A 23,222-nucleotide genomic window follows, 5' to 3' on the forward strand; every position below is an offset into this window, starting at 1 on the left:
AATGAAATGTCTGATGCCCGTATATCCGGGTAGGGTAAACGGCTTTTCAGGAAAAAACAAGGAAAAACGGTTTGCCCTACCCGGATATACGGGCCACTGCAGTTGGTATACGTGACCACCGCCGGGCGTGCGTGCCTGCTCTCCTGAATTTCATCATAGTACATTGCGGTGCTTGTTTATTACATGTATCAAATATTCTATGTAAAAACTAGGAAAATAAAAGTTAGCTCTTCGCAAGTGCACGAACCAAAAAAACAAACAAAATACAAAGCATGATTTTAGCTAATAAAAAAGACCTGGAAAATTACCTTGTGAGTGTCTCGATCAAACACTCCTTTTAGCCTCCGCTTTACTGCGACGACCCCCGGAGCTGCCAGAAGATTTTCAATTTCAGCCTTCAGCGTTTCAAAGCATGATTGTGCTGAAGGCCGATTGGCTGGGTGGCGACCAATTAACTGAGAGCAAAGCATCAATAAATTGGGACGACCAGCGAGAGCGTCCAATTGAGTCTGTCTCAGTTCCGAAACGGGCCCCGCACCCATGAATATTTCAATCAACGACACGCCCACGCTGTACACGTCGCTAAGCAACGTGCTCGAAGCGGCAGTGCCATCCGGACGCGGCGCCCTTTCTGGAGCGAGATACGGTGGACTCAGTGGGCCAGTGGACAGAGAACTCTCAATCAGATGAGCCGCTCCTAAGTCGCCCACTTTTACCTTCATATCTCTTGTTACAAGAATATTTGATGGTCGAATGTCGCCGTGGACGTAGGGACGTGGGCGAATCTGATGAAGATATGCGATTCCGGACGTCATATCCATGGCAATAGACAGCTGCTCGTAAATGGTCAAATACAACCCGGAAGCGTGAGCGGCGGTGATGACTTCGCTGACCGATCCCTCGAGTAATTCCATGATCATTTGAAGAGGAATTCCTTCGACCATGACCGCTCCACAAACGGTCATGATATTGGGATGATGCAGTCGGCTGCACACGAAAATTTCTTGTTTGAACATTTCAATGTTGTGCTGATCCGCGATGAGGTCGTGAATTTTTTTCACGGCGACTGTCATTCCGCGCCATTGGCCAACAAAAGCGCCTAAGTGTGACATATAACATTATTTGCATTTATAGCAAATTTCCTCACCTGTAAAAGCTCCTGATCCCAGTTTCTGGTCAGTCACGCGAACTTCATCTGGATTGACGTTCAAGACCTCCGTAAATCTGTCAAGGCATCGTTTCATTTCGTCACGAGACGCTTCGAGAGTTTGGCAGCGCGTCAATGCAACTGAAAATTGGTCTCTACACAAATGATCCATCACAAATACAAACGTAGATAGGTATAGTGGCAGTATGCATGCCTAATAGAAGCAATTTCTTGCCCATGACGACGTTGTGCTGCAGATGCTTCCCTTTGCACTGACGCCAGTTGTTCCCTACACGTCGCATGAGATTATGTGCATACACATTTTAAGTACATAATTATTATTCTTAGTACCTGATTGAAGTGATCTGTTCATCTTTTCGCTGTTCAAGACGACGTTGAGCTAGCGATGCTTCCCTTCGAACTGACGCAAGTTGTTCCCTAAAAGCAAGAAAAAGACTAAGACTTTACTAATTATCTTTTCACCCTGATTTGATCTATTACCCCGTCTTTACGCTGTACTTCTTGTTGAGAAGAGGCAAGTTCTTCTCTGAAATTGCAGAAGGATTCACGTATTGGCTGACATAGATGTAACGTCATAAGAGACCTGATAGAAGCCTTTTCTTCGTCAAAGCGACCCTGTGCTTGTCTAATAGAAATGGTTCTAAAAATAGCTACACCTTGATTCATCTACCTCGTCTGCTCTTCAAAACGAGTTGTGTTTGCTCTGAAATAATTGACATTACCTACCATCATGTTTAAAGTGTAATGCTCTCACCTTTTTTCTTCGACCAATTTAGCACATCGTCGTCGAAGATGCTCCAACTCACGCTGCAGCATTTCCATATCTTCACTTCCACTTGGAAGTGAGAAATGCGGAGATGGAATTGCTGCACAAACTGGAGGTATCCTCGATAAAAGAATTTCTTGCTCTATTCTCATGTACGACTCGTTATTAAAGTCTGCAAAATACAATTATTAAAACACCACTAAATAAGGCTAAAATAATAATAATGATTACCTAGATGAAAAGAGCTAAGAATTGGCTTTAATGTCCAATCGTCATCAGTTCCACCACAGACAAAGACTTCTGCAGTCTTGTCTTCATTCTGCACACAGTGACATGTGTGACCCGCAATCTCTCCTAATTGCGAATTAACGTCCATCTAAACTGAGAATAACAAACACATTAGAATGCTGTTGTGTAGCAACCTTATATGCTTTGGAATTCTCATAATCCAAAACGTAAATGTGGTCAGAATTTGTTTTGTTCAGTATTTCACCCCCAATAAGAAGACAAATTGATTTGTCTTCTAATCCTTCTTTCACTAATTGACAAATCCCATGGTCCAATCTGGATGATGGTTCCACGTTGAAATCAATGATCGTCCACGTCTAAAACATTTGATAATCATATAATTATTTAAGTATGAAATTACTTACTTTATGATTCAAATTTATCCCAAAAGACTGAGTTTTGCCATTCATGTCAATTCCATGAAGTAACGCTCGATGTCGGTCAATGTTTGCCATGGCAGCATTCACAAGTGGCTTTGGTCTTGTTCCACTCAATTCCAAATCCAACCACACTCCATACACTCCTAGTCTCAATATCATTAAGAAATTGATATCAATATACTCACCATCATTTTCCTCTTCAAATTCAAATTCATAAATATCATTACTCCAGCCGTCTTCGTCCTGAGTCGCCCCAAATTGGAGTTGATCGTTTTCTTCGCCTTCTGACAACGATATATCAGTATTTGTTATAGCTTCTTCCTCCTCGTCCTCGTCCTCTTCCTCGTAGTCGTCGTCCTCCTCCTGGACCTCCTCCTCCTCCTCTTCACCACGAGGGATCTCATCTCCGCTCCTTCCCCCAAACATGATCACTCTTGATCCAATCGCACACAAACAGCAGTGCGAGCGTCCGGGCGGTTTCTTTCCTCCGATGGGCGTGGCTACTTCGATCCATTCCATTTTCTTCGGATCGAGACGATAAACGATTCCCAGTCGACGACCATCGTCTGTCAATCCCCCGTAGGAGTAGATCATCTTGTCGATGACCACACATCGTGCTCCCTTACAAGGTGGAGGAATCGTTCGACTTCGAGTCAATCGACGGATCCATTTCTTCGCCCTCCGAACGTTCGTCACCCAGATTTCGTTTCGGGGAAAATGTTTTGATCCATGCCCGCCGCCGAAAAGATGGAGATGATCGTCGACCAATGCGCATTCATGAAAATACCGTTTCTCGGGTAAACTGCTTTCGTCAGGGGATACTTTAGGAGGATCGTTTCGGGCCTTTCGGCTAATTAGTTGACGAATCAATTCCATTTCGTCTCCGCAGCCACTGCGCGCGCGCTAACACAGATCGAAAACGAAAATGGGCGTTTCTGGATTGCCTCCAAAGCTTTTCTTAGAAGCATAACAAATAAGGCAGGTAAGAAACTTGTGCAACGTTCATGGATTATCCTACATAGTGAAAATGTTCAGAGCCCAAACATCTAGATAATTTACTCGCCTTGCACAAAGACGTTTCCAAGTATCATGACGCTGTGCAGAAACGTCGCCCTCATCTCACAAAATAACCAGCAATCAAAAAAGAAGAAGAAAAGCCACCTAAAGTCTCCAAAAAGATCACCACGATAAAAACATACCGCAAGTCTCACTCAAACATCAAATGCAGTAAAAAAGTACCAAGGAATCATTTTAGCTAATAGAAAGCACTTGGGAATATGACTTTATGAGTGTCTAACCCAAACACGCCTTTTACCATTCGCTTCGCTACGAAAATCCCTAGTGCTGACATACGGCTTTCATTTTCGGTGAATTCAAATTTCAGGGTTTCAAAGCACACTTGCGCCGACATTCGATTGGCTGGATCACGACCAATTAATTGAGAGCAAAGCATGAATAAATTGGGACGATTAGCGAGGGCGTCCAATTGAGTCTGCCTCACTTCCGGAATGGGACCCGCACCCGTGAATATTTCAATCAACGACACACCCACGCTGTATACGTCACCACTCAACGTGCTCGAAGCGGCAGTGCCATCCGGAAGCGGCGCCCTTTCTGGAGCGAGATACGGTGGACTCAGTGGGCCAGCGGACAGAGAACTCTCAATCAGATGAGCCGCTCCTAAGTCGCCGACTTTTACCTTCATATCTCTTGTTACCAGAATATTTGATGGTCGAATGTCGCCGTGGACGGAGGTCTCGAGACCTCATAGACCCCCCCTGGATCCGCCACTGCAACATTCAGAGACGTGAGTAAAGACCAGGCATGTGAAGAAAATTTGCCAGTGAAAAATTTTAAATTTGAGCAAAAGAAAGATGCATCTTATACTAGACGAACAGCAGACGCAATAAACAACGTCAGGGCATGCAGTTAGGCTGGTAAAGAGGTCAGGCTTGTCAAGGCTTGAGACTTTCTATAACGCACTCCAGCGTATCTATAAAATGTGGAAGCTCACCGATAATTTCCTCTGCAATCCAAGGCTTCTCTGGAGGTGTCAAATTCGACAATACGGGACACTTTAGCATTTCGAAAAATTCAACCATGCTTGTTTTTGGAGAAGAAGAAGAGAATGCTGCCAGCCATAATAAATTTTGAAGCTAGGCAATGCTATAATTGCAGATAACAATTTCTTAGAGTTCTGGGCTAACCTCAATCTCATAGTGAGACGACGAAAATTCCGCTGTCATTCTCGTACCTGGTAATGCGCGCGCATATTGCGGTCTTTCACCATTAAATTCATCCACTTTTGAAATCGCAACACAAAGTTTATTTTCAATGACGTAGCTAGATTTGACTTTGTGCCTAATAAAATGAACGCGGAAGCCAGGAATAATCTTAAACGATACCCGACCATTCGCTCTGATTTAAACACATAAGCAATAAAATATAATACATACAGTATTTAAACAAACCCGATATTTATTGACTTTGTAAATTGCTGAATTAGTGGTTCGTCAAGTGAGACGAGCTCTCTAGTGTTAAGCGACAGACGCACGTCGTGCTGCCTGCAATATTTTAAAACAGTACATACGCTTTCGCAAAAACAATGGGGCACATACCCTTCCAGAAATACCCAATTTGCCACAAATACTTTTTCTTCGTTTTTGTAAGCAGCATAGCACTCAAGGCTCCCATCATCTGTTTTGGTCACCCGCAAGTCCAGACGTCGAAGTTCTCGCAACGAAACTTTGAAGTCATACGTGTCGAGAACAGTCGGTTCGTCCAAATCCTCCGATACGTCTTCAGGAGACGTTGATACACTGATATTAGAGGGATCAATTTAATTTTTGAATCATGTTTATTATGCTTACTAAGTAGCAAAAGAAGATTTTAACTGAGGAACGATATCACCTTCAAATTCCAGTATGTCGTACTCAGATGACGCAATTTCCGGTGGAACGTCTGTCCACAGAAGCTTGCCCATCCTTTGAAAACTGACAATACAATAATTGCAAAGTTTTTGTAAGACGAATGACCTTGCTTCAATTCTGATTTGACCTTGATAAGTTTGGAGTTTCTTTAATTTCTCCAGCATACACTGTCGCACAAACAAAAGGTTATCTTCGTGAATAAGACCACTGGGTGGCAATCTTAAAGGAAAATTCCACAAATAAAATGTATAAAGATAACACCGCGCGTACGAACTTTTCAGTTTTACTCCAAGCCGCCGTAGCCTTGGATGTATCTTCAAACACTATTGATGGCTTTAATTTCAAGTTTTCTAAGCCTTTCTTCAGAAAGCTTTCGGCACTGTCTTTAGAAGGACTAGGCATTTGAGCCCGTACCTTTGACATTGGATTCATTATCCTACCCGACAACTATATACATAAGGTTTTCTTACAGACAACTTCAAAGTGTGCTGCTGCCGATGACCCAAAGTACGAAAATGATCGCCTGTGTGCGGCTGAAAGCAAAGCCGAACGTTCGACTTTTTTGCATCATAACAGGTAACACTGTCTAGAACTGGCGTCTATTTAAATAAAACAAAGTGTGCTTAACTTATTGAAATTCATGCCAGCTTAGAGTCGTCTTACCGTAGTAAACAAGCGCATTTTGATTTTTTCGGCTACCAAGTCTATCTTGATTTGAGATGAAGAAACCAATTTTATTTCCTGAAGCGTTTGTGCATGTATAGACAAAACGCGTAAAGTATTCGAGCATACCTTTCTACCATGTTCTTTGCATGGCCAGCAGAACGTGTCAGTGTCTTCCTCGTTATCATGAAGTATGCCCTGTAGGGTTGACCCTTGTCGACCCACAATGTATAGCATGGAAATTTTATCGGGTACAGGCAAGCAGTATGTGATCATGCTACTCTGCATGCATCAGAACAAATTTTACTTTTGCAATAGAAGATTCTGAAATAAAGACTTACCATTCTTTCACGAACAGCTCCAGTAAACTCTTCAACGTTCGTTGCCGATCCTTCAACGTAGATCACATTCTTGCCAACTCTAGCATTTACATTATGCTTTCTAGCCTCTGAATGCAGCCATATGCCTATACAGATACCAAAATAAGTTTGACTGAACCGAGAACGCCGATAGGTAATAAGCACAATATATATAGAACATCTTGCCTCTTCCGCAAACGTACCCAAGGTACAGGGGAACAGGAATCGCTGTCTCGTTAGGGCGTCGGCCAGCAATAGAGCCGCTGTCCAGTTGATCTAGTTTTCCGCTGCTGTCGTGAAGAAATTTGCAGTCAGGGCCGTTTCTGCAAGTTCCTTTTAGGAAAAAATTGCAGGTTTTATGAGGCTTTGCGTCGTCGTGAAGAAATTTGCAATCACGGCCGTATCTGCAATTTCCTTTCAGAAAGAACTTGCAGGGTTTCCAAGTCTTCCTTGCGTCGTAAAGAGACGTCGGTAGCTTTTGTGTCTGTGCCAAGAAGTACGCCATATCTAAGCGTAGATATAGAAAGCGGAAAGGCGCGCATGGCGAAAGTGAAACACTTGCGCTGATAGGACAACGCCATCGTCATCAATCGTCATCAATCGTCATCACAAGGTGGGGCGCGCCCCGAAAATAAAATCCCCAACGGCCCCAAACCTAAGATGGATCAAATCAAGGCAGCACTGAAAGAGAAAAATCCATTCAAGCGAAAGAAAACCTTGGCTAAAATAGAAGAGGTTCTTCGCGACCCGTACGCGCAGCTCAGTTCCCGACTCCGAGACAAGTACAGAAATGATAAATCGCGACTCCAAAGTGACGTCGACGGGCTTTGGAAACTGAGAGTCGGTGCGTTTCTCGCCGGTCTATCGGCATCGACTCAGCTATCGTTAGACGAGCTCAACAAAAGCGAAGTCGTACTGCAGACGTTTTCAGGACTCCAGTTTCGCGTTGAACCCGTTTCTCCCTATGTGCCTGAAGATGAAGAAGAGAGTCTGACACTTTCGCATAACAAAGATCTAGTGAAAGAAATGAGATACGACTCTGTGGTCGAAAGTGGCGTTTTGCTGGCGAAAACTGAAACCGAAGGCTTCATTTATCAGCCAGGGGACCCAAAAGAGCTGGGCAGCTTACGGTTCCCATTGAACACTGATGCATTTGCGGTTCCAGACAAATCTCTCAAAGCTCTTTCACTTCACTGCGGTGACGAAGTCGAGTTTCGATTATGTGGGTCTACTCCGTATGACGTAAAAGTATCAAAATATGAGGATATGACAAGTAAGGAAATAGACGACTACCTGAATGATCTTTCCCAAATAGCTGACGAGAATCCTCTTTCTGCTCTTTTGAGTATAAGAAATGCTTTTCCTATATGGAGGTACATTTTGTATGGAGACGAAGGCCGAGTGCCAACTCACCGGCTGTGGAGAGTTGTTCGCCTTGCCAGTAAGATCACCGCATCAGAGGCAACGACTTTACTCAGGTCGGCGGTAGAGTCAATTTTTCTATCTTTTGCAAAGCCAGCGTTCCTCCATGAAACTCTTCTGCCTTGCTGCACAAACGAAACCGATAGAAGTGATTTCACCGTAGATGAAATGAAGGAATTCGTATCAAACTTCGTAACTCTGCTACCTAAAAAAGCAAACACAATTTTTCCGCTTATCAAAATCGTTTCTCAATCTCTATTTGATGTTGGTCGTTATGTCGAGTCAAACAAGTTTCTGTTGAACACCCTTGAAACGATCGCGAGTCATCAGCAAATCGATGAAGACGACGACACTGATGTCCAGCCGTGGAACAGCGCTCCGCTGATCATTACTCCAAAGGAGCTTCGGATTGCCTCCAAACAGAACCACAATCAATTTGCAGACTTACCTGTGGTTCGTCTCAAGCAGCCTTACAGATCGATAGAGGACTACTTTGAAACGTATTTCACACTCTTACGAAAGGATTGTTACGGGCAGCTGTGCGACGTCATACGGTCTGCGAAACTCCTGCATGTTGACAGGAAAAAGCACAACTTGTACAAAATAGTGGAAACAACGGGACTTTACTTTTTCCTCAATGGAAGAGGCATGGCATTCTGCCTCAAATTCGAACCACTTTTTGAAATAGATTGGAATGAAAGTGAGTTTCTGAAAGAGGAGAATCTCGTTGCAATCAGTCTCACCGGAAATTTTGACGACTCTGAATTGATATGGGCAACAATTGCAAGTCAGGGAAGAAAACACACCGAATTGCTAAAACGAGTACAAAAAAGTTGATAATAATACAATTTTACAATTTTATTTTACCCTTTACTTCTGTGACGTAGAGTGAAGTGCACTTACGCTTCTGCACCGAGGAGAACGACGAAACTGACGCAGTGGTCATATCTCGCATTCAAGAATCGACTTCCGCTGTCTTCGTTGAAAGTCCGGCGTTCTATCGCGCCTATCAACCCGTCTTAGACGCTTTGCAGCGAAAAAACATTGAAGAAGTTCCTTTTCAGTAAGATGAAACATTACGATTTTCTTCTCCAACTTTTTTTGCTTGTAGAAACGCTCTAGTTCGCCTAAAAGAAGAGCCCCAAAAAATCGCGTATATAAACCAAACAACCACGGTCAATGAGATTCCTTTGTTTCATAACGTTGCTGAACTGACCTGCTCTGACGAGAAAATAGTACAAATCCTCGAGAAATGTCAATGCAAATTAGACAAAAGCCAAGTTGATGCGGTTACGAGCTGCTTTAGTCGTCCCCTGACACTTATTCAGGTATAAGAAAATATAGAATTAATCATGTTCACGAACATACATATATGTATGCCTTCACCTCTAGGGACCACCCGGAACAGGAAAGACATTTCTTGGCGTTACGATTACTCGACTGCTGCTCTCCACAAGCACCCTGCCGGAAGGTCCAATTTTGATAATGGCATACAAAAACAGATCACTTGATCACTTTCTCAATCTCTGCTTCGATTTCGTCGACGAACGAAACGTTATTCGAGTCGGCCATACGTCGCATCGACGACTACAAGAGCGATGTCTTAGCGCTGTGCTGCACAGGGAAAAGCTGAGTGACAGACAGGTAGCCCGACGAATTCACTTCAATTCTATTTACAGACTGAAAGAGCTAAAAACGACGTAACAATATCGTATTATTACCTTGTTATAAAGTACATTACTTGCTTGGTTGTTAGATTGCGCCGTTGGGGAGAAAATCTGAAAAAATCACACAGTTTCAGCGTCGAAATCTTCGTCGATCAAGCAACAGATAATCAAATTCGTAGTCTCGTCAAAACACAGGAATCCGAACTGAAAAAAGATGCCGCTAATGAGCCGTCTATAAAAGCATTCCTTAGAAACAACATGGTTTGAATACAGGTATTAGGATTTGAGAAGTAATAGAGATATCTTTACTGCAGAATAACGACGAGTACGTTCGCACCCTCTCTAACTTAATGGAAGCATGGCTACCTTCGGATGAAGAATTTGACAGAATTGGTCCTTCAGATAACGCTCCTAAAAAGAGTCTATTCGAAAAAATACAAAGCGCAACAACAGCAACGACGACAACAGTTAGGTTGCCTGCTGACAACTCTGAATTTTTGAGAGAAGAAAGAAAAGATAACCAAAATCGGTTTCAAAGCTATAGCAGTTACCCCTCTGATATGAAACGGATATACGAATACAAAGTAGACGAAGGGGTTGAATCACTGTCTTTCGAAGAACAGTTAAATGGCCCTCTAATTAGAGTGAAAAGAAGAAATCTCTGTAAGAAGAAATCTTTTATGTAAACTGGCTTTGACCAGCACGTAGATTATTTTCTATTAGATCCCGACGATCTTACGCTGTTCAATGCAGACGACTTGCAAAAAGTGACCAATGCTGCCGACCGGGCACGACTAACACAAATGTGGCTAAATGCATACCACCGAAAAGCAAGTCGATTGTTCACAGAAGCTGCTGAAGAGTATCTCAAAATCTGCCAGCAGGTTCAGGTGACCTTAAAAATAATAAGTAAACACAGTGAAATAATGTTTAAGCAATACCTATATGCAGGAACGCAACATGAAGCTCCATTACGAAATTCTAAAATCAGCCAAGCTAGTAGGAATAACGACAACAGGAGCAGCGATTCACCAAAATTTACTTCTGGCTGTAAAACCATCCATTATTATTGTCGAAGAAGCCTGTGAAATTCTAGAATCCAATCTTCTCGCCACCCTTACACCGTCAGTAAAACAGCTAATAATGATAGGAGATCACATGCAATTAAAACCAAAGGTATTTACACTTTCAAAATGTATATACTTGATAACTAGACTATTTTGTCTAGGTGTCATGTCACGAACTGGCCGAATTATTCTACTTTGACACGTCTGCATTTGAACGTCTTGTAACCAACGACTATCCTCACGTCACTCTGCAAGAACAAAGAAGAATGAGACGAGAGTTTTTACCGTTACTGAAGCCCTTCTACCCCAGTCTGAAAAGCTCATCTAAAGTAACAAACATAGTTTATACAGCCTGTGCGCAATGCTTAACATATTTTTGATATCAGGTTGAAAATTTTCAGCTCTGCCAGTTTCTTCCCCAAAATCTTTTCTTCTGGTCGTACCATTCAGATTTAGAAACTCGAAAAAACGGCAGCTTTAGCAACAGATTAGAAGCAGAAAGAGTGAAACAGTTAGTACTATTCCTGTTGTCTTGCGGAGAAAACAGTAGTAACATTACTGTTCTAACATTCTACCGAGGACAGGTAGGATACGTCGATTCGTCACTTAATTAAGACATCATTAGAACTTCAGGTGGACGCCTTGTACAAAAAATTGCAAAACTGTAAGAGCGACTGCTGCGGAAACGACCTTCTGTTTTACAGAGCAATTCGCGTCAGAGTTGCGACAGTTGACGAGTACCAAGTAAGCATTGAGAATAGTTCTCTCGGTTCAGATCTAAACGTTGTCTATAGGGTGATGAAAACCGCATTATAATACTATCTCTTGTCCGCTCCAACAAAAGCCAAACCTTTGGGTTTCTGAAGGAAAAAAATCGTCTTGTCGTCGCCATTTCTAGACAAAAAGCAGCGCTCATTATTGTTGGAAACGGCAATTTTTTCAAGCGCAACCCTCACTTTCAGGTACGCACACTCACGCTTAAATTTTCTTCTGTATGTCCTGCGGTGATTGCGTCTTTATTTAGACTCTTCTCGAGACCATTGGAAAACTAGGCCTAATCGATAACACCATTCCAGTCCGACTCCCTGACGGCAGAATCAAGAAAACAGACGAAGAAGGCCTAAAGGAAGAAATAGTTCAAATGTGCTCTCAACCATCAGTCGCCGATATTCCTCTAAAAGAAAAGTTTCCTCAATCGGATAAGTTACGAGCGAAGTTTGCCCCTACGATTGGCACCGACTGGAAATTCCTAGTCAGAGAATTGGGCCTTTGCGAGGCGAAAATTGACGCGATCGTGCAGGACAACCCGCATTCAACGCAAGAACAGGCTTACAAAGCGCTTACACTGTGGACAAAGAAAATGGGTGAGAAAGCGACGAAACATCACGTCATTGAAGCTCTTAGGGAAATGGAACGTGAAGACCTGGTCACAGAACTTGAGCAATACACGTGAGACAGCCCTATGCATTACATAGACTAGTTTATACATTCAAACGCACCGACGCTAAAACAGCTCACCATTAATATATCGAGCTTCGGATAGACCCAAAAATGCACACGCAGAATAACACCTCGAGTGAAGAGGAAAAGAGCTTGTGCACCAACACAGCAGACTCGTAAACCGATTGCTAGATAGCTAAAAGAAAGCCACTGTCACTAGCACATACATTCACGCGTAAAGGAAATAAAGCCTTTCCTAGCTTGCTGCATGACAAGAGAGGGAAGCTCAACTCAAACCAACACAACACAATTAACTGTGTGCTATGCGACAGCGCGATATCTCTAAGCAGGACACTTCTGTTCGCATAACTGATTCGACTCGGCCAAATGAAATCACCATGAAATATCATCATGAAATAGTATCTGCACAAAATCGATTGCTTTTCTGTCTGTTTTGGGATTCTCGAGCCTACTCGGCGGCCTGAATTCTTTCTAGGTCGTCGTTTTATTCAAGAAAATCAATGAGAACGCTCTGGCCCGTCTCCAAATGAGCGAAAACTTCTTGATCGTCGGGAACCTGACGAATCCGGCTCAAGTAAGAGTAACTCTCACAATGATGGGACCCCAATGATGTACCGAAAAACGTTCTAACTCGGCAGAACGCACGTAAAAGCTTAGACGACATTTACGGCTCATTTACGGCGACTTCGCAATCCGTTAGCGCGCGGGCACAAGACCAATTTCGAAGGTTCGCGTACCAGCAAGCCAATTGAGCTCAAAACGCGAAATACACGAAAAAAATCAGTGAAAACTAAAAAGTCAACAAAACAAACTAAGATCCCAAATATAACCCGATGAGTGTTCCTTTCAAACACTCCCTTTACTAGCCGCTTTATAGCGGAATACCCGAGATCGGGTTGGCTACAATAATTTCAACGGTGAAACAGACACGAGTACAGTAGTGATACCGTATACATCTAAATGCATACGGAGCGCAGTTCTGTTCAGTTACGGCGTACATATGCTAGTAGTAAAGTTCCTCGTATTTGATTCTAATAGCCGATCGGCCGAAACCAACCTGCTCTAACCAATGCAGAAGAATGCTTACTTTCGGCGATATTGCTTGCTTCTTCCACAGCTCTAGCTTAGTTTAGTTGATAGAAATATTGAGAAGCACCACTTTGTGAGTGTCTCCCTCAAACACTCCCTTTACTAATCGTTTTGCTGTGATAATCTCCTGAGCTGACAAACGCCTTTCATGTTCAGCAAAATTGATTTTCAGCGTTTCAAAGCACCTTTGCGCTGATATTCGATTGGCGGGGTTGCGACCAATCAATCGAGAGCAGAGCATGAATAAATTGAGACGAACAGCGAGAGCGTCCAACTGAGTCTTCCTCTCCTCTGGAATAGGACCAACACCCGTGAAAATTTCAATCAATGATACGCCCATGCTGTACACGTCGCTACTCAACGTGCTTATTGTGCCACTGCCGCCAGAATGCAACGTCCTCTCTGGAGCAAGGTAAGGAGGGCTCATTGGACCAGCGGACAGAGAACTCTCGATAAGATGAGCTGCTCCCAAGTCGCCCACCTTTACCTTCATATCTCTAGCTACGAGAACATTCGACGGACGAATGTCGCCGTGGACGTACGGACGAGGACGAATTTGATGGAGATAGGAGATTCCGGACGTCATATCGATAGCAATAGACAACTGCTCGTAAGTGGTTAAATAAGACCCGGAAGCGTGAGCGGCGTCAATAACTTCGCCGACAGAACCCTCAAGCAATTCCATGACTATTTGGAGGGGCGCTCCTTCGGCCATCACCGCTCCACACACAATCATGATATTGGGATGATGGAGTCGGCTGCACACGAGGACTTCTCGTCGGAACATCGCTACGTTGCGTTGACTTGTGATAAGATCGTGAATTTTTTTGACGGCGACTGTCATTCCGCGCCATTGGCCCACGGAAACGCCTGACAGTGGGTGGTATGCAAGATTAGTTGAAATATTATTGCTTACCTGCGAATGATCCTGTTCCAAGCTTTTTGTCAGTCAAGTGAACTTCATCTGATTTGATGTTCAATACGTCAGTGAATTCGTCAAGGCGTTCTTTAATCTCGTCACGAGACGCCTCAAGGGTTTCACAGCGCGTCAACGAAATTTCCAATTCTTCTCTACACATACTGCTATAGGAATGCGCATACCTAATATAGAAGAAGAAGAAATTCTTGCCTATGACGACGTTGCGCTGTTGATGCTGCTGACGTTAGTTCTTTCCTAGAAATCCATAATGATTATATACTATTATTACAGCTTGTTCTTAAAACCTGATCGAAGCAATTTGTTCATCCTTTCGCTGTTCAAGACGTCGCTGAGCTACCAATGCTACTCTTTTAAGTGAAGCCAGTTGTTGCCTAAGAGCCAATTACTGTACATACCAATTATCACTATATTTTAATAACCTAATTTGAGCAATCTCTCCGTCTTTACGCTGTACAAGACGCTGAGCAGAGACCAGTTCTTCTCTGAATTACTAATTCACCCTTTTGTCCACATAGATATAATGTCATAAACAACCTGATAGAAGCTATTTCTTCGTCAAAAAGAGCTGAGTTTGCTCTGAAATGATTGACATGAGCTACCATTATGTATACAGTATATTTTAATTATTCAACCTTTTCTCCTCGTCTAATTCAACGCATCTTCGTCGAAGATGTTCCAACTCACGTTGCATCATATCAATCTCTTCACTTCCACTTGGAAGTGGGAGACGCGGAGATGAAATTGCTGCACAAAGAGAAACCTGCCTTGACAAAAGAATTTCTTGTTCCATTATCATGTTTGACTCTTTTTCAAAGTCTATAAAATATGTACATTTATTAAATGCAACCGGAAAAAATCAATCAATTACCAAGGTGAAAAAAACTAATAATTGGATTAAATTTCAAATCCCAATCTCGTCCACCACAGACAAAGACTTCTGTAGTCTTGTCTTTGTTCTGCACACAATGACATGTGTGCTGCCAAACCTTTCCCAATTGTGGTGGATCAACGTCTATCTAAACTAACCGTCAACAAATATATACTACATTAGAAGGCCGTTGTAACAACCTGATAAGATTTGGACTTTTCACAATCCAAAACGTAAACATAGTCAGAATTTGTTTCGTTGAACATTCGACCACCAATGAGAAGACAAATTGATTTGTCTTCTAATCCTTGTTTCACTAATTGACAAATTCTATGGCCTTCCCTGGGTGATGGTTTTACATTGAAATCAACGATCGTCCACGTCTAACAATCGGATTATTACATCTACAGTATTCGATTATTAATTAAACAATTTACTTTATTATTCAAATTCATCACAAAAGAGTGACTTTCCAAATTCAAGTCCCTTCCATGAAGTAATGCTTGATGATGGTCAATGGTTGCCATGGCAGCAAGCACAAGTGGTTTGGGTCTTGTTCCATGCAATTCCAAATCCAACCACATTCCTAGTCTCTATTTCAAATCAAAACGAAATTGAAATTCATTCTACTCACCTTTTTCACATCCCTCTTCAAATTCAAATTCATAAATATCATTACTCCAGTATCCTTCCTGAGTCGCCCCAGACTGGAGTTGGTCGCGAGGAATATCCTTTCCGCTCCTTCCCCCAAACATGATCAGTCTCGATCCAATTGCACACAAACAGCAGAATGAGCGCTCGTGAGGTTTCTTTCCTCCGATAGGCGTCGCTACTTCGATCCATTCCATTTTCCTCGGATCGAGACGATAAACGATTTCCAGTAGACGACCCCCGCATGCCTTTCCCCCGTACGAGTAGATCATCTTGTCGATGACAACACATCGTGCACCCGTACAAGGTGGAGGAATCGTTCGGCCTCGAGCCAATCGACGGATCCATTTCTTTTCCGCCCTCCGAACATTCATCACCAAGATTTCATTGCGGGGAACGTATTTTGATCCATCGTCGCCCCCGAAGAGATGTAGATGATCGTCGACCAACGCGCATTCATGAGAACGTCGTTTCTGGGACGAGGCAGAATCGCTTTGGCGACGTAGTTGACGGAAGAAAGCCATTTAGGTACTAGGTAGCAACCACTGCGCAAGCGCTAACACGAAAAACTAACAAACAAAAATCCAATTTGGAGCCTTCAAACACATAATTGCTTCCAAGCACATAATTGTTTCCAAGCACATAATTGTTTCCTAAGCCGGTTTGCCTGCCTGTCTCACTTTTAGCTTCTTTGACGTCACTTGGCCGCAAAGTTCCGGATATCCGTGCTTCAGCACACCCACAAAAGATCGCCACTATAAAAAAGAATTAAACCATGTATTCCTTCACATCACTGAAACGTATACTATCTATTGGCCAAGTCAGATTGACCCTTGCGAGAATATTCCTAAACGCATCCACAACAGATCGCCACTCGGCTCTTTCAAATCAGTCTGACATTATCAACACGAACCCCGGTAAGTACGCAACACAAAAGAATTGGTGCTTGAGCAAAGTCACTTGCATTTATAAATTACAAGTCGATAAATTTCCTTTCTACCACGAGCATGTACACTGCTGCTGCATGTGAGCGCACGTTCTAAACTGTGTCCTCTGCGGACATCAATAAGGGATTAATGTACTCAAACCCTTCAAACTCAGACTGATCGATGGCTTCAATGACTCTCCTACAAGCAAAGAAACAATCAAGTGAATAAGCCGCGAGGCAGAAAGAATAACCTGTCGTCTGGAGTGAATTCCAAAGGTTCGCTGGTAAATTGCGGGTCAAAATTTCCAACGTCACGTCTGTCGTCGCCGCAGGGTCGATAGGGAGGCGAAACCTGCCTTCGTTCAAGCTGTCAAAACAGAAATTGAGACAACGGCAGATTAACGTCATTGATTTACCGATTCCCAATCGATAGATCGAAAGAACTGATGCTCTGTAATGTCTGAGAAACCAGTCTGAGGATGACATCCGAGCCGCTCTGATGGTACCTGCGAAGAAAGCGTTATCCCCACAATAATCAATCCAGACCACCTTTGCTTTGCCCGACCTTCATTAGAAATCCTTTCAGCACGCTTCCCGCTTTTACTGAAATCGAACGGGGTATGCGGATCGTCTTCTCAAGAATAACTAAAGAAACAAAAAATTGACAGGACATTTAGGCACATACGTACGCATGCATTACCTTGAAATAGATAATCCTCGGTGCTTTGGTCTGGGTTCTCGTTATTGCTGACAACGTCAAAGGGAGATCTCCCGGCAAGCATCTCAAACATGAGCACGCCCAAAGCCCACCAATCCACGCAGTAGTCTACACAAAACAAAGAAAGAAAGAGAAATGTCTAAAGGGTCCCAGTCATTGAAGCATCTACTGTACCGTAGTCTTCTCCTCGCAAAATCTCAGGTGCTATGTAGTTGGGCGTACCGCAGAATGTGCTAGTTGTGTCTCCGGGCCGAAGGCCTTCCTACATGTATAAGAAATGTTGGTAGACAATAAAATAAATGTCTAAATGCTGACCTTGCACATGCCATAGTCGGTCAGCTTGATGTGACCCTCCGCGTCAAGAAGCACATTGTCCAATTTCAAGTCACGATATATAATGCCTATTTCAAAAAAATCACAACGGGACACAGAAAGTTCACCCTCTCAATTCCTGCACCTCTTTCGTGAAGATAATTCAAAGCGCAGGCGATTTCAGAGGAGTAAAATCTGCCAAAAGAAAAATCAGAAAGCAGACCGGGAAGATCAAGAGAGGCCGTTGCCTTGCATGATCTTCGGGTAGACGTCTCTGCTTTTGCATGTGAAACATTAGATCGCCACCGCTAACGTATTCAATCACAAAGAATAATCTAACACAAATTCACTCAATAAAGAGAATAAGTCAACTGGGGTTCCCCCAAACCTGCTTTCAGTTTGAAAGCACGAATGAAGTCCAACGAGAAAGGGATGATTGGACGCTTGTTCAAATACGTGCTTCTCCGTTTGAACCCAGTCAATGTCCTAAAGAAGCCGTTGCCATTCAAACGCTGAGTCGGCTGAGTCAGAGCGAGCAATCCCAATCGTCACCTCATCGTCGTTAATCAATTCCTTCTTGATGACTTTCATTGCATACAGAGCTCTCGTCTTTCTCAATTCGACCTAAGAGATAGTGAGTTCCGTAGAGAGAAGAGATTTCACTCGGACGTTGCTGTACCAGAATAACTTTAGCGTAGCTCCCTCGACCGATTACATTCAAAATGACAAAATTGTCCAAGGAGATTTGGCCTTTGAATTGTATTGGCGGAGGAGGTGACGCCTGATAAATAAGAAGGCACGTATTGCAGATACACTATATTACATATATAATTAATTGCTGATTACATCAGCTTCTGCAACGTCAGACACGGGATGAGGAGACTTCCTCCCCCCTCTATGAGAAGCTAGAAACGGACAATCAAAAACGACTAACTGCGAAGACACCCATGTACGTACATTTTGGACTCGATTTGTGCATGCCTCCTGACAATACTGCGGCTGAAAGGTGTTCCTTCCTCGCGTTATTTTCCACCTCTGGAATTTGATCGAGACCGCCGTGATGACCAGCGAGAGGCAACGGCTACGCGGGACGAAATAAAAGGACTCTCCTTCCAAGTTGTCTGGTTTTCTCACCGGATGGCCCTCACAGACAGTTCGAACGAATTTCAGACACTTCTTGTGAACGACCAACTTGCAGTTTTGGCACTTGTACCCCTACAGAAAGCAAGCGTCACGATCCAACTACATTGGCATATCCATTGCGTGTACACGCACCTGCCTTCCAAGACCCCATATTCGGTCTCGACAATACAAACAAAACGCATTCTACACAGAAGAAGATATTTAATAACCTCAGACAAACAGCGAATAGAATCCTACATAGAGTCTCTTTGCACCGAACGCGTGACCGTTAATCCTATACAATTTTTTCCAACGCCTAGCACCGCGCCTTCGATAGGCAGATCCTAGTATAATGAAAAAAATTTTGAACGGACGCATCGTTCATTAGAGCCATCCGCGTACGGTCTTCTCCCTCGCACGGAAGCCCGGGAGCTGGAGGCAGAGCATCAAAAACTACGATAAGAAGAAGTTCTCCCGTGTGACCCTGAGGGCAAAAAAAGGGGGAGGCGGACTCACTATGAAGTGTCAGTTCTGTGTCATGATTCGAATCGAAGAGTCGAACGCTCTCGTTCAACTCCTCCTGACACGAAATCGTGCACGGATCTCCTAAAGTCGATTGTCTCTTCGATGCGAGCACGCGAACGCGTCTCGCGTCTCGCGCTCACCTTCTTCGTCGACCCATTTCATTGTGAACTCCTGACCCTCGTCCAATCGGCACAGAATTCGCATCTCCTGCGCGAAGTCTTCGATCGACGACTCCCGATCGAGTTCGGCGACGGAATCGCGTCTAGAAGAGCGGACGTTTGTGCGGCTGTTGGTCCTCTCGAGGGGATCTCCCTCTATCGCAGCGCTCGTTTATGTACCCTTTGAAGACGACCTTTACTGGAATCGGCTGGTTCGTCATGTCTCTTCGCCTGCGCCCTTCAAACCGCAACGAACATTTCGTTCACACGAATTCACAACATTGGTTAGCGTGCGGTAGAGAAAGAATGACTGACGTAAGACGCTGAACAACTCTTTTTCTTCTCGCGATCTTTTCGATGTAGCCGCCGGAAACGTCGAGCTATTCGCCCAACAAAATCGCAAGCGTAAACGGTAGATAAACATTCGCGCGAACGCATCGCGCTAAACGAGTCCTCCTTTCCGATTCAGACGCGCCACCTTCGTACGAAGACGTCGCCGCGCCGAAGCGAAACGCGTCGACGAGCCATTCGGAGAGTGAGTGAGACAGAGCGACTCGATTCGTTCGATCGAAGCTTTTTTCGTCGTTTTTTCGTTTCCAGATGGACCGCCCGCGTACAATTCTCTCTTTCCGACGCCCAATCAGCTGGGCCGATACATACGCCGAGTGTCGCTCGGCACGATATCGCGCATGGAAAGCGAGAGCGGCGACGACGAACGACGCGGATGCGCTGGGAGGAGTCGAACGGCGCGACTAGTGATGACGATAGGTGTGACGAAAACGCGACGAGAAAAAATAATAATTAGAAAATCTTGTTTCTATTTTTTAGCTTTCGTCGTATTCGCTTTGGCTTTCATATTCGGATTTCCCGTTGCGATGATTGCTATAGGTTAGAAACGGTTAATTTAATTAAATAATTTGATTAATTTTAATTAACAACCTAAGGCAAGTTATGTTGTGTCCTTTTGCGAGACTGTGTAGAAGTATTAGTCACACCTCACTAGACGTGATATGTAGTCCCGCTTCCTTTGGGGACCTCGACTAGAGATGTTTTACCTGTACAGAAATCACTCTCTTTTAGGTGCCAAGAACATCAACGAGTGTCCCATCGAACGATTCATACCGATTTTTCTCATTGTGATGGGAGTCTTTCACATGATCGAATTCTGCGGGCGCGTCGTCTACCACACGTCGTCCTCTGTCTCTGTCGAGGAGCAGAGTGATGAGGGATCCAAGGATCTGGTGCTCTTGTTTCTCGTCGCTTGGTTCATTGCCGGCAACGTGTGGGTTCTAACGAAGTATTCAAGGTAGATGTCACCATCGTCAGGTAATAATATTGATTTTTATATCTCAAGTTATTCGCCGTACAAGGAGTGCAATGGGACCGTCACGTGTCCCTTCACCAGACCGAATCCCGATTATTGCAAGGAGTCGCTGATGAACTTTTCATTTTGGTCACTTCTAACGTACTATATGATACTTGGGCTCTTTCTTCTTCTAGTTTTCTGTGTTTGGATAGTCAAACTTGGGCAGCGGTACTGTAGCGGTAGTGCCGCGTAAAGAGCCCGTTTCTCTACGTTTATAGACTTTTAATTATTGTAACATTTGCTACGCGATTCTAATAGCTATAAGTTGACACCTCTCGTCTCCAGAACCCAGACAACTTGCTCAGCAATTCCTAATAGGTACCTATCTCTTATTTCACTATCACGGAAGCACTTGATCACCTTACCGCACAGATTTCCGTCGTATTTGATGTACACGTAACCGTCCAATCCCCATCCAGTGCCCCACGTATTGCGCACAATCCAATATGGAACGGGACCTTAGAGAGAGAAAGAGAGGTCAAATAGATTAGATCCTTTTTCTATTTAAAGGCAAGCTTACCTTCAAAATTATAGCCCACGACTTGCACGGCGTGGTCCAGCGTAAAGCTGGGACAGTGATGCTGTATTATACCACCTCGAAAAAAAAAAGAGACTCGGCGTTTGAAGAACTCCACGTTCAATTGCTCGCTCTCTCACTGATATAGTCTTGCCACGTGCTTGCGTCGACTGCTACGGACATGGGACCGTACGTCATCAAAACCGGTATCATTTCCCGTTCCATCGAAATGAATCTGGAAGATTGTTTCGCTCACTACAATCTTTTGAATCCACTCTTACTTGCTGTAATTATGATGCACCACTTTCACACCTTCACTGACACTACAGAATGAGAGAGAGTGTACAGTACCTCGCATTCTCTACACCCGGAGTTCTTACAGATTGGTGATGCAACTAGGATCCTTGCCGTCGCCACTGGTAAACGGATACGCTTTCTCGGGAACTATCGTCACGTCGTTCTGAAGATAAATAATCCGATAAATAAGTTAGCTCATTCGGTTGGACTTTTTAATACCGATTCGGCCCATTCCATGGCCTTCTCGATGTCCCCGCCTTTGCATCCGTCGGACGTCGAGTCGCATGAGATGAACTGCTGGGGACTCAAAGGGACAGGAGTCACATTCGACTGAATGGCATAGTGACTTTCTATGGTCTCGACAACACTAAAAGCCCTTGAGAGAAAAGAACAGACGAAACAGTAGAAATCGAGCAAGCGAAATAGCAGCAACGCACCAGCAAGAGCCACACTAAAAAAATCCCACGTGAATACTTTTTTTAATTCAATATATTCTTGCTTCGAACTCCACCTGCTTTTGGTTTCTGATAGACGTTAGAACACCCTTGTCTCTCCTGACAAAAAGTCTATTCAAGATTGCGAGTTTTAATCGAATTTAAAATTTGACCAGTCAAAGCTCTTCTGCTGCATCGTTTCCGCGTTCCAATTTTCGACGAGTGGACTCGCGGGTCGAGTCGCGTTTTTGGCAACCGAACTTGACATTAGGAACTGTTCTGAGAACAGATCGATTGATCGTCGTCAGGTCACGTGACATTTTTCTCTTGCCTGCAAATTCGCTCGGTGTCAAGTCGGAGAAGCGGTTCACGCCGTAGATGGCGTCCCATTCGTTTACTCTGCCTCTGTTTAGAATTTCGTGGCGCTTGCGACTGTTCTAAAGCGTTTGCGTAAGTTCGATGCGGTTTAGAAAGTGAAATCACTTCGAAGATTTGTTCGCGTCGAGCGTATTCGGCCGTTCCCTTAGCGTAAGATTTGCCGTAAGCTGCAATGAAGTCGTCAAAGTCTGCAGTCGTGTCTGTTTCGACGAATAGGAGAAGGAAAACCGCTGCGAAGCTCAACATGATTTCCGCAGGTTAGCGCGCTTTAGCTCGTACGAGTCCCGTTCAAATGGAGAGTACTTTTCGTTTAGTGCGGAATCCAGCGTCTTTTCTCAGGCGAATGCTTCAGGTTTCGTTTACTTCTTGTGTGAAGAACTAGAAAACGATTGATCTATAGGCACAATCGTCGTTGCGTCGTTTCCTTAGCTCTTCGACCCAATCTACAAGCGAATCCGGCAAGACGGACGCGAAATCGTACAAAGCCGAAGACTACTTTGCCTACAACGAACTCTCCTTCTACGACATCGATGCGAAAATGAGCCAATTCAGGCTGAAACAGCCCGACGGAAAACCGAAACAATGAAAAACCTAAAACAGAACTCGAGTAGCGTAGTAGACTCTGTCGGACACGACTTAGACTAAGCCTACTGTGAGCTTACCTTGCAAATAAACCGACAACGATTTTAATTAATTAATTAATTAATTAATTAATTAATTAATTGAGAGTCCCCGATTTATCCATTCT

The 23,222-nt window shown here is 43.8% G+C and overlaps 8 protein-coding genes and 1 long non-coding RNA gene across 19 annotated transcripts; 2 read left to right on the plus strand and 7 right to left on the minus strand.

Annotated features, from left to right (window-relative positions):
* Nucleotides 1-188: 188 nt before the first annotated feature.
* On the minus strand, nt 189-1,520 carry LOC136196920 (dual specificity protein kinase shkC-like). Its single transcript, XM_065986579.1, has 5 exons — nt 1,499-1,520; nt 1,383-1,436; nt 1,148-1,288; nt 309-1,099; nt 189-197 (listed from the first exon to the last, which is right to left on the minus strand). Exons 1-5 carry the CDS (start codon nt 1,518-1,520, stop codon nt 189-191), a joined length of 1,017 nt encoding a protein of 338 aa, XP_065842651.1.
* LOC136196472 (uncharacterized) lies at nt 964-3,486 on the minus strand. Of its 4 annotated transcripts, XM_065986023.1 has the most exons (12): nt 2,788-3,486; nt 2,588-2,745; nt 2,357-2,539; nt 2,166-2,310; nt 1,923-2,106; nt 1,839-1,871; nt 1,752-1,793; nt 1,649-1,694; nt 1,499-1,585; nt 1,362-1,436; nt 1,148-1,302; nt 964-1,099 (listed from the first exon to the last, which is right to left on the minus strand). In XM_065986023.1, exons 1-9 carry the CDS (start codon nt 3,476-3,478, stop codon nt 1,532-1,534), a joined length of 1,536 nt encoding a protein of 511 aa, XP_065842095.1. In that variant the 5' UTR covers nt 3,479-3,486; the 3' UTR covers nt 964-1,099; nt 1,148-1,302; nt 1,362-1,436; nt 1,499-1,531. The 4 variants fall into 4 exon arrangements, with proteins under 4 accessions (XP_065842095.1, XP_065842093.1, XP_065842096.1 ...); XM_065986021.1 differs by having other exon boundaries at nt 1,649-1,793; XM_065986024.1 differs by lacking the exons at nt 964-1,099; nt 1,148-1,302; nt 1,362-1,436 and having other exon boundaries at nt 1,499-1,603.
* A 943-nt stretch (nt 3,487-4,429) lies between these two features.
* LOC136196475 (uncharacterized) lies at nt 4,430-9,048 on the minus strand. 5 transcript variants are annotated; one of them, XM_065986029.1, is made up of 19 exons: nt 8,844-9,048; nt 8,720-8,789; nt 8,604-8,651; nt 8,451-8,543; nt 7,968-8,389; nt 7,848-7,917; nt 7,113-7,782; nt 6,720-7,061; nt 6,537-6,661; nt 6,325-6,477; nt 6,196-6,273; nt 6,003-6,131; nt 5,807-5,946; nt 5,638-5,751; nt 5,473-5,586; nt 5,221-5,421; nt 5,074-5,166; nt 4,810-5,020; nt 4,430-4,758 (listed from the first exon to the last, which is right to left on the minus strand). In XM_065986029.1, exons 8-19 carry the CDS (start codon nt 7,057-7,059, stop codon nt 4,558-4,560), a joined length of 1,899 nt encoding a protein of 632 aa, XP_065842101.1. In that variant the 5' UTR covers nt 7,060-7,061; nt 7,113-7,782; nt 7,848-7,917; nt 7,968-8,389; nt 8,451-8,543; nt 8,604-8,651; nt 8,720-8,789; nt 8,844-9,048; the 3' UTR covers nt 4,430-4,557. The 5 variants fall into 5 exon arrangements, with proteins under 5 accessions (XP_065842101.1, XP_065842100.1, XP_065842102.1 ...); XM_065986028.1 differs by having other exon boundaries at nt 7,113-7,209; nt 7,271-7,782; nt 7,968-8,543; XM_065986030.1 differs by lacking the exons at nt 7,848-7,917; nt 7,968-8,389; nt 8,451-8,543; ... (1 more) ...; nt 8,720-8,789; nt 8,844-9,048 and having other exon boundaries at nt 6,741-7,061; nt 7,113-7,205.
* LOC136196473 (uncharacterized) lies at nt 7,186-12,379 on the plus strand. Of its 3 annotated transcripts, none has more exons than XM_065986025.1 (13): nt 7,186-8,798; nt 8,864-9,039; nt 9,088-9,304; nt 9,369-9,676; nt 9,733-9,904; nt 9,958-10,306; nt 10,352-10,533; nt 10,595-10,819; nt 10,872-11,039; nt 11,097-11,294; nt 11,344-11,454; nt 11,505-11,672; nt 11,735-12,379. In XM_065986025.1, the coding sequence occupies exons 1-13, from the start codon at nt 7,215-7,217 to the stop codon at nt 12,161-12,163; spliced, it is 4,287 nt and encodes a 1,428-aa protein (XP_065842097.1). In that variant the 5' UTR covers nt 7,186-7,214; the 3' UTR covers nt 12,164-12,379. The 3 variants fall into 3 exon arrangements, with proteins under 3 accessions (XP_065842097.1, XP_065842098.1, XP_065842099.1); XM_065986026.1 differs by having other exon boundaries at nt 10,367-10,533; XM_065986027.1 differs by lacking the exon at nt 11,735-12,379 and having other exon boundaries at nt 11,336-11,454; nt 11,505-11,659.
* LOC136196476 (uncharacterized) lies at nt 11,093-12,867 on the minus strand. Its single transcript, XR_010672213.1, has 8 exons — nt 12,787-12,867; nt 12,624-12,727; nt 12,548-12,573; nt 12,229-12,492; nt 12,055-12,170; nt 11,687-11,830; nt 11,561-11,604; nt 11,093-11,498 (listed from the first exon to the last, which is right to left on the minus strand). It is a non-coding gene; the product is annotated as an uncharacterized lncRNA (long non-coding RNA).
* A 128-nt stretch (nt 12,868-12,995) lies between these two features.
* LOC136196853 (uncharacterized) lies at nt 12,996-16,243 on the minus strand. Of its 2 annotated transcripts, none has more exons than XM_065986512.1 (11): nt 15,703-16,243; nt 15,506-15,654; nt 15,269-15,451; nt 15,069-15,216; nt 14,833-15,016; nt 14,735-14,776; nt 14,620-14,682; nt 14,485-14,571; nt 14,390-14,434; nt 14,177-14,331; nt 12,996-14,130 (listed from the first exon to the last, which is right to left on the minus strand). In XM_065986512.1, the coding sequence occupies exons 1-11, from the start codon at nt 16,241-16,243 to the stop codon at nt 13,301-13,303; spliced, it is 2,427 nt and encodes an 808-aa protein (XP_065842584.1). In that variant the 3' UTR covers nt 12,996-13,300. The 2 variants fall into 2 exon arrangements, with proteins under 2 accessions (XP_065842584.1, XP_065842585.1); XM_065986513.1 differs by having other exon boundaries at nt 15,506-15,661; nt 15,703-15,859.
* LOC136196854 (protein kinase C iota type-like) lies at nt 16,226-20,134 on the minus strand. The gene is made up of 21 exons (XM_065986514.1): nt 19,663-20,134; nt 19,465-19,586; nt 19,316-19,405; nt 19,202-19,252; nt 19,058-19,143; nt 18,953-19,003; nt 18,812-18,892; nt 18,635-18,758; nt 18,524-18,582; nt 18,357-18,458; nt 18,230-18,301; nt 18,066-18,163; nt 17,926-18,012; nt 17,823-17,872; nt 17,681-17,766; nt 17,540-17,627; nt 17,348-17,473; nt 17,213-17,292; nt 17,064-17,153; nt 16,899-17,014; nt 16,226-16,846 (listed from the first exon to the last, which is right to left on the minus strand). The coding sequence occupies exons 1-21, from the start codon at nt 19,701-19,703 to the stop codon at nt 16,759-16,761; spliced, it is 1,788 nt and encodes a 595-aa protein (XP_065842586.1). The 5' UTR covers nt 19,704-20,134; the 3' UTR covers nt 16,226-16,758.
* Nucleotides 19,759-21,117, plus strand: LOC136196857 (transmembrane protein 272-like). Its single transcript, XM_065986516.1, has 7 exons — nt 19,759-19,797; nt 19,846-19,894; nt 19,952-20,017; nt 20,083-20,250; nt 20,311-20,370; nt 20,563-20,788; nt 20,837-21,117. Exons 1-7 carry the CDS (start codon nt 19,789-19,791, stop codon nt 21,039-21,041), a joined length of 783 nt encoding a protein of 260 aa, XP_065842588.1. The 5' UTR covers nt 19,759-19,788; the 3' UTR covers nt 21,042-21,117.
* Nucleotides 20,445-22,725, minus strand: LOC136196856 (cathepsin O-like). The gene is made up of 12 exons (XM_065986515.1): nt 22,580-22,725; nt 22,428-22,533; nt 22,270-22,375; nt 22,174-22,216; nt 22,100-22,113; nt 21,882-22,038; nt 21,746-21,825; nt 21,647-21,688; nt 21,506-21,600; nt 21,369-21,443; nt 21,214-21,306; nt 20,445-21,159 (listed from the first exon to the last, which is right to left on the minus strand). The coding sequence occupies exons 1-12, from the start codon at nt 22,718-22,720 to the stop codon at nt 21,107-21,109; spliced, it is 1,005 nt and encodes a 334-aa protein (XP_065842587.1). The 5' UTR covers nt 22,721-22,725; the 3' UTR covers nt 20,445-21,106.
* Nucleotides 22,726-23,222: the final 497 nt, after the last annotated feature.

This window comes from Oscarella lobularis, chromosome 16, assembly GCF_947507565.1.
Source record: "Oscarella lobularis chromosome 16, ooOscLobu1.1, whole genome shotgun sequence".
In the NCBI taxonomy this organism is placed as follows: domain Eukaryota; kingdom Metazoa; phylum Porifera; class Homoscleromorpha; order Homosclerophorida; family Oscarellidae; genus Oscarella; species Oscarella lobularis.